The sequence below is a fragment of the Peromyscus californicus genome, unplaced genomic scaffold (genome assembly GCF_007827085.1).
Source record: "Peromyscus californicus insignis strain IS unplaced genomic scaffold, ASM782708v3 Scaffold_4__1_contigs__length_199733344, whole genome shotgun sequence".
Taxonomy (NCBI): domain Eukaryota; kingdom Metazoa; phylum Chordata; class Mammalia; order Rodentia; family Cricetidae; genus Peromyscus; species Peromyscus californicus.
Genome location: NW_026294562.1, coordinates 163191934 through 163200036, shown reverse-complemented (window position 1 = coordinate 163200036; position 8103 = coordinate 163191934). Strand labels below are relative to the sequence as shown.

Genomic DNA, 8103 nt, shown 5'->3' with positions numbered 1-8103 from the left:
TGATCCTCTACTGAGATGGCCACTCCTTGACTCTCAGCATCCTCAGTTCCATCAGTATTAAAAAGTATGTACTCTGACCCAGAAGACTGAAAAGACAAAGGTGTATAGTGTGTTCACATTGCACAATTACAGGAAATGACCTGTGGATGGAGTAAGACTTCTGTTGCAGCCTTTTAGAAGAAATGACCTGCTGGGAGTTTCCCCAAGCACCATGCCAGTCTCTCTCTGCCCCTGACCCCAGCAGGGAGGCTCAGCATAAATACCAGCCTCCTCTCACTGACAGCCACAGCCACCCACCTCTGCCCATCAGACATCAGGTGAGGGACAAACCTATGCACAGATACTTAGTGTGTGCTGGGTTTCAGCAAGTGTGCTTTCCTCCCAAGGGAATTCCTCACTTCTGTTCACCTGGTGTGGGATTTGTGCCGGCTGAGGGGGCACAATGCTTCTTGCTGAATCAGAGGCTCCTGGAGGGAGTGGTGATCTCTGCTCCTGCAGCTGCATCGGAGCTGCCTGCTGCCTTCATAAACAGTTCAGCAGGCAGGATGGGGTCAGAACTGAGACCTTGTGGCTCTGAGCGGGGTCCTGCTGTGAGGTCTCCAGGGGCCACTGCTAGGACACTACTGAACATCAGTAAGACAGAACAACCAGGGCGTCTGTGGATGAGACACCCGAGAGGGAGGCGCCAGACTGTGGGTGTCTCCTTCAGCCTGTCCTTTCATTTCAGCAGGATGAAGCTTCTCACTGGACTCATTTTCTGCTCCTTGGTCCTGGGAGTCAGCAGTGAAAGCTGGTTTTCATTCCTTAGCGAGGCTTACCAAGGTAAGGCTGTGGGGGCAGAGAGGCACAGCCTCTAGGGGTCTCCTGAGTGTTGGGAGAATTCCTGCAGATTCCGGAGTGTTAGCACCTAGCTTTGATCTGCCTTTTGTGATTGCTAGCTCCTGTCTCTGGTACCCTCTGTTTGAAGTCTTATCTGAGAGTTTCCTAAGGGGTTTAAAGCCTATGCAAACTTGGTTTAGGACCACCCCAAAACACTGTGGTATTCCTTTACTGAGAATTTGCATTTGGCATTGTCCCTTTAGGGGGCTTAGATAAGAGGTTTTGGTAAATGGAATTGACTTACTAAGGTGTAAATTGTATAACAATAAAAGGGCCCTTTGCTAAGCTACAGTGGTTCAGTCCAGAGAGATGAATCCACCTTGCAGTTGGAAAAGGCTAAGATTCATCTTTGAGGTGCTTCTGTGTCTTCATTCCATGGACCCTCATTAACACCACCTGTTATACAACACCCGAGCATTCAGAAGAGCTGGACTCACTGTCCTGCTTGTCAGGATGGACCAGGGACTCTGGCAAGACTTCCTGAAATGCACTCACTACCTACAGCAGGGGGCAGAGCAGAGATCACAATCCAGCTGTGCTTGAGGACAATCCTGTCTGTCAGTCTGCCGGACACTTTCTAAATTCATTTGTGACCAATATAAGGTACCAATGGCATCACCTAGAGAGTTATAATACCACCCAGGTCTGGACCAGTCATCCCCCTGCACCTAGAGACTCAAGACTGGCTTTGGGTGTGGCCTGGCATGGTGACTCTCAGTGTCTCCTCAGAGGATCAGAACCTGCAGCCACAGCTGAGATCATTGCTTCAAAGCTCCCTCAAGACAGCACAGAACCTGTGCAGTCTAGTCCAAGGGCAGAGATGACAGTGTCACTGTGGTGCACATGCTCTCTGTCAGGACAGAATTCTTAGGGATCAAAGTCGATGCTCCCTGTGTGCAGCCCCCCTCTGCCTTCTGTGTACTAAGTCACCTCAGGATGGGACTTCCTAGCTGAGGGTAGCTGCCTCCAGAAACACTGGCCCTTGCTTGGAGGTGATGTGCTCGCAGGGCATTTTCAATGGCTGTAGAGATACTAGGTTGCACTACTAAGGAAATGTGCTTTGAGGTCTGGTGGCAGAAGCTGACGACTCTGTAACAAACACTTCCACGATACTGAAGCTGACACACCCTGCTATGTGTAATGACACTGTGCTGCCTCATTGGCTGCTTCCCACCCAGGTGAGGGGCAGCTCACAGCAGCACTGTAGAAGAAAGGCGAACACAGGGCAGCTGGGCCCCCCAATGGCCCTCCTGAGTTACTAGGAGACGACAGTGAGGATCAGGAGATGATCTTCCATTCACGCTCTCAGCTGCTCTGACCACAGGCTCAAGCCACGAGCTCTTTTCATCCCTTTCTTCCTCTCTAAGGCATGGGCAGAGCTTTTAGGTTCATGATCTTGCTGTCTTTCCCATCTAGGGGCTGGGGATATGTGGCGAGCCTACTCTGACATGAAGGAGGCCAACTGGAAAAACTCAGACAAATATTTCCATGCTAGAGGGAACTATGATGCAGCCCAAAGGGGACCAGGAGGAGTCTGGGCTGCTGAAGTCATCAGGTAAACATAGATTGATTGGAAGACTGGACCTGGGTAGCAGGGCTTGACACTTCTGGGGGAAGTAGTAGAAGATTAGCTCTGGAGAGGGTCATGCTAATCTCAGATCCCTCCTACTCTTGCTTATCCAGGTACTGGCTCCATCTACACCCAGTGTAGACCCTGGGTTTGGGCAGTTAGCACACAGCCATGCTATGTGAGCCTGCTCCCAAATGTAGACAGGGAATGACTCTCATCATCACCAGTGTTTCTGGTGATGTTCAGCTAGTGTGGGATGACCAGTCTGGGCTGACCTCCTGCCTGGCCCTTCCTGGGTTCCTCCTAAGGCCATCCCATGCAAAGGGGGAAAACTCAGACCGTGGACTGTGGCCATGCAGCTTGGTGATGGATCTCTCCCATGTCTGCTTCTCCTAGTGATGCAAGAGAGGGCTTTCAGAGTCTCATAGGCCGTGGACATGAGGATACCATGGCTGACCAGGAAGCAAACAGATGGGGCCGCAGTGGCAAGAACCCCAATCACTACAGACCTAAAGGACTGCCTGACAAATACTGAGCATCCTCTTTATTGCTCCAGGAGGCTGTGATGTGGGTCCTGAGGACAGGGTCTGGGGTTCTTCTTTCTCATGAACACTGGAGTTGCTTGGGAACACACAATAGTTATCTCACATGAATATGGACCAAGAGTTTCAAAACTGTGTTATTCTTGGAGTAGTAACTACTTGCTTGAAAAGAGGGTAATAAACACTAACATGGAAGTGGAGCTGAGCCTGAGTATCTGTCATTGAAGGACATTTCTGGGTTCACACAGGGCAGACACCACTCTCACAGAATCTGGCATGATCCCTTCTCTGGGCTCCTGTGCTATGGGTATGTTGTTATTTTCAGGCCTTCCCATGTCCAGGCCCTTACTCCCTGTCAACCATGTCCAGTCACCTGTTCTCATACCACAGCCTTGTGCTCCCTGTCTCTGGGGACCAGGTACACAACCATAGGAGGACTTGCCCTGCAGCTATCGCCTGATCTTGCTCACTCCTCAGCAGCACCGAGACAAATCCAGTATCGCACAACTTCTCCATCCTAAGAAATATTCCCAAGTAGTTTCCTCTCGTCTTAGGTCACTATTTCTGTGAGAAAATACTATGGCCAAAGCAACTTAGAGAAGGAACAGTTTGTTTGGCTTACACTTCCACATCACTGAAGGAAGTCAGGGCAGGAACTCAAACAGAGCCAGAACCTTGTGTCAGGAGCTGATGCAGAGGTCATGGAGAGGTGCTGCTTACTGGTTTGCACCTCATGGCTTGTTCAGCTGGCTTCCTCATAGAACCCAGGACCACCATCCCAGGGATGGCACCACCCACAATGGCTGGGCCCTCCCCCATCAATCACTAAGAAAATGCCTACAGCCAGATCTTACAGACACATTTTTAATTGAGGCTCCCTCTTCTCCAATGACCCTCTTGTGCCCAGTTGACACAAACCCAGCCAGCACACCTCTGCTTGACTTACATTGAGTCCAGAGAAATATCACAGGGAAAACTGTGTCTGGGGATACAGACACAGCATCAACACCAAGATGCAGCCCATTTGTGTGGCCTTTGACATCCTTGTTCTGGGGAAAAGCCACTGTCCTTCTAAGCCTATTCTGGCTGTACAACCTACAGGAGTCTGGGCACTTTCCTCCTTAGATAGGAATTCTGAATGCTTTTCTCGTATTGCACCTCTAAGAAATAGATGACCTGGCCTTTCCAAACTAGTGAACAGACTTCTCTGTCCACATGTTCTACTTGTCACATGCTGAGAGGTGGTGGTTGTTGAGACAGGGTCTCACAGTGTTACTCAAGCTAGTCTTGAACACAAGAGATCCTACTGCCTCAGGCTCCCAAGTTCTGGGATTACAGGCATGTGCCAGCACACCAGACTGTTTAAAAATGTTTTATATGAGTATGGTGTGTGGGAGTGTACTGTACTGTGTCTGATGTCAAATTGACATCAGACACAAACTAGAGTCATCAGAGAGAAGGAAATCTCAATGGAGAAAATGTCTCCAAAAGATCCTGCTGGAGGCTGTATAACTTGGTCTTCATGTGCGACTCCTAACAGTGAGAGCAGGGGCTGTCTCTGACTGTGTTGCCTGCTTTGGGGACCATTTCCTCCTACTTTATTGCTTCATTCAGCCTTGATAGAAGAGGAGGTGCTTAGTCTCACTGCAACTTGATATACCATAGCTGACTGATATCCATGGGAGGCCCACCTGTATCTGAAGAGAAACAGTGGGGGAGTGGATGGTGGGAGAGGAGGGTATAGGAACTTGGAAGAGGGGAAAGAGGGCAAATTTGATTGGGTTGTAAAGAAAATTTATACATACACATACAAACACACACACAAATTAAAAATATCTGGCTGTAGGGCATTTTCTTAATTAGTGGTTGATGGGGGCGGGCACAGCCCATTGTGGATGGTGCCATCCCTCACCTGGTGGTGCTGAGCAAGCCATGATGAGCAAGCCGGTAAGCAGCACCCCTCCATGGCCTCTGCATCATCTCCTGCATCCAGGTCCCCATCTTGTTTGAGTTCCTGTCCTGACTTCCTTCAATGATGGACTATGATTATAAGTGTAAGTCAAATAAACCCTTTTCTCCCCAACTTGCTTTTGGTCATGATGTTTCATCACAGCAATGGTGACCCTATGACATGTGTATGTTCATGCTTGCAAGTGTGTGGAGGTACAGAAGACTCTTGGTTGATGTTGGCTGTTGTCCTACTTTGTTTCTCTGTTGCTGTGATTAATACTTTAACCAGTTGTGGGGGAAAGGGTTTACCAGGCTTATAGGTTACAGTCTGTCACCAAAGGAAACCGAGGCAAGAACCTAGAGGCCATCACTGAAACAGAGACCACAGTGGAGCACTGTTTCCTGGCTCTAGTTTGTGTACAGTTGACAACAACTAACCGGCATGGGTATCTTCCTCAGTCGTACTTCTGTTTACTGAGGCAGTTCTCTCTGAAGCTGCAGCTTGCCTGCTCCTGCTGGCTCTCTGTCCTTGTTCCCTGGGCACTGGGGTTAGAGGCAGCTACCACACTTGCCCAGCTTTTATGTGGGCCCTGGGAATGCAAACTCTAGTCCTCATGCTCCTTAGACAAGTGCTACCCACTGAACCACCCTCTCCCACACGGTGCAGACTTTAATGTCTCTCATATTTATAAAGCCTTGGAAGGCTTGCTTTATTCAGCCTCACAGCTCGTCCTTTCTCTGATCTTTTGTTCTCTTTTCTTGCATTTCATGAAAATCTAGAACCCGACTTGGGGCCTCACTCTGCTGTAGGAATCTGACCATGGACCTGCCTCCTCAGTACTACACTCTCCGGGAGTCAAGTCCATGGCCACACTGCCCTCAAGGCCAGTGCTTTGAGCATGGTCACAGAGCCACCCTGCCACCACTGTCTCCCCAATCTCATTTATTCTGCCCCCAATTCCTTTTGTCCTAACTCTGAGACAGCGCTTATCCCCTCTCCCTCTCCCTCACCTCTGTTTGAACCTCCTCACAGGAACTGGAGATGTTCTGTTGGGAACTACTCTACTCTATGTTCACATTTCCTTTATTCTTTCATTTTTGGTTTTTCTCTAACAGGGTCTCACTACGCAGTCCTGGCTGTCCTGGAACTCACTATGTAAACCAGGCTATCCTCAAATTTACAGAGATCTGTCGCCTCTGCCCCTCAAGTGCTGAGATTAAAGACATTAGTGATAAGTTTCTCTGGTCCTGCCTGGCCCCGCAGTTGGGACAAATCTCTCCCACCCACATCCCACAACTGCTTGGTCCTAAGTAAACACACAGATGTACCTAAAGAGTTTTCTCTGCCAAGCTCCAGCAGTCCGACAGCCCACTTATAAAATAAACACACAGATGCTTATATTATTTAAACTGTTTGGCCTAATAGCTCAGGCTTCTAGCTATCTAGTTCTTACATCTTATATTAATCCATTTCTCTAAATCTATACCTTGACATGTAGCTCGTGGCTCACCAGCATCTTCACATGCTGCTTGTCATGGCAGCGGCTGGCAGTGTCTCCCTCTGCCTTCCTGTTCTCTCAATTCTCCTCTCTGTTAGTCCCGCCTATACTTCCTGCCTGGCTACTGGCCAATCAGTGTTTTATTTATTGACCAATCAGAGGAACACGTTTGACATACAGACCATCCCACAGTACACAGAGGCTTATATTATTTACAAACCGTATGGCCTATGGCTTCTGTTTATATAAACTAACTCTTTCAACTTAATTCAACCCATTCCTATTTATCTATATGTTGCCAGGTGGCCGAGGCATTACCGGTCTGCTGGCATCTAGTGCTGTGGGATGGTCTTTCTGTACGCTGTGAGGATCTGTTGCTATGATTGGTTAATAAAGAAGCTGCTCTGGCCTATGGTGAGTCAGGTTATAGCCAGGGAGGAAATCCAAGAAAGAGACAGGAAGAAGAAAGGCAGAGGTGGAGGAGACGCCAGCCAGCCACCAAAGGAGCAACAGTGCCCAGCTCTTTTATTCTTTTCAGTTGTCTTTCCTCTGTAAATATAACTGTAAGGATTTGGTCCTTATTTACGTCCTTTAATTATGTCATCAGCCTTCGCCGGCTTCCCAGCCTAAAAAGCGGTTGGGCCCTCTGTGGGCTCTCTCTCTGTCCCCTCTCCTTTGTGCTCCTTCTCCCCCCCCCCCCCCGTCGGTCCCCCTCTCTCCCTCTCCCCCCTTGTCTCTCTCTCTCTCTCTCTCTCTCTCTCTCTCTCTCTCTCTCTCTCTCTCTCTGTCTTTCTCTGTCTCCCCCCCGCCAATAAAGCTCTAAAAAGGTAACCATGGCTATGATTCTTTTAATCAGCACGCTCCTCCGCGGGCATGGCCGCCGACCAGCCACAAGGGGCAGCGCCGTGGCATAACCAACATTGGTGCCGTTCAGACTCGGATACACCACCGAACACCGAGGACCTGCTGACTGCTGCTGCTTGCCGCCTCTTCCCCCATCCAGCGAGACCGCGAGACTGCGAGCGCGCTCGCGTCCCTCACCGCCTCCGCTGGACCCCCACACCGCCACCGCCATGATTCTTCACCACAGTAAATCCGCTGTTCTCACGCAGCTGTAGTCTGAGCTATATTCTTTGCGACGGACACCCCGGGGGTTGTCCTTGAGCTGCACCAGCAACGGCACATTTTCACGAGAAAGTAAATGCTGTCTTGGTCTACCGGGTGGATCAACTGTGGTGCAGCTGCAGCCCTTCGCATCCCTTGACAAAGAGGATGGTGAACTTGAGCTGATTCATGGATCTCTCTCCACTCTTTGGGGACGCCCAAGATTGTAGTCTGATCCCGGTTTGTTATTTTATTTTTTTTTTATTTTTTCTCTCGGCTACAGCCATGGGACAAAAGGGCAGATACATTGGCGGATAGGGGCGGGCACCAGTAAACCTGGCCACATAACAGAGTCGCGGGATCTTCTGCCAGAGAACGGGCAAATAAGAGTCACTTTATCTCCAAGCTTTCTGCTAAAGTTCTGAAACCCTGCTCCTTCCCCACTTCTGCGTCTCCACGTGCAACCTTTTCTGTCTGACTTCCGCTGGCAGTGGGCGGGCTCAAATGGGCAGGCTTGGGCGGCTTCTAGGACTCGCCCTAACTCACCTGAACTCCACCC

General features: G+C 49.7%; 1 protein-coding gene across 3 annotated transcripts; it reads left to right on the top strand.

Annotated features, from left to right (window-relative positions):
• Positions 1 to 243: 243 nt before the first annotated feature.
• LOC128094776 (serum amyloid A-5 protein) lies at positions 244 to 7551 on the top strand. 3 transcript variants are annotated; one of them, XM_052713300.1, is made up of 5 exons: positions 244 to 317; positions 731 to 822; positions 2296 to 2434; positions 2846 to 7003; positions 7297 to 7551. In XM_052713300.1, the coding sequence occupies exons 2-4, from the start codon at positions 732 to 734 to the stop codon at positions 2982 to 2984; spliced, it is 369 nt and encodes a 122-aa protein (XP_052569260.1). In that variant the 5' UTR covers positions 244 to 317; position 731; the 3' UTR covers positions 2985 to 7003; positions 7297 to 7551. The 3 variants fall into 3 exon arrangements, with proteins under 3 accessions (XP_052569260.1, XP_052569259.1, XP_052569258.1); XM_052713298.1 differs by lacking the exon at positions 244 to 317 and having other exon boundaries at positions 464 to 822; XM_052713299.1 differs by lacking the exons at positions 244 to 317; positions 2846 to 7003 and having other exon boundaries at positions 455 to 822.
• Positions 7552 to 8103: the final 552 nt, after the last annotated feature.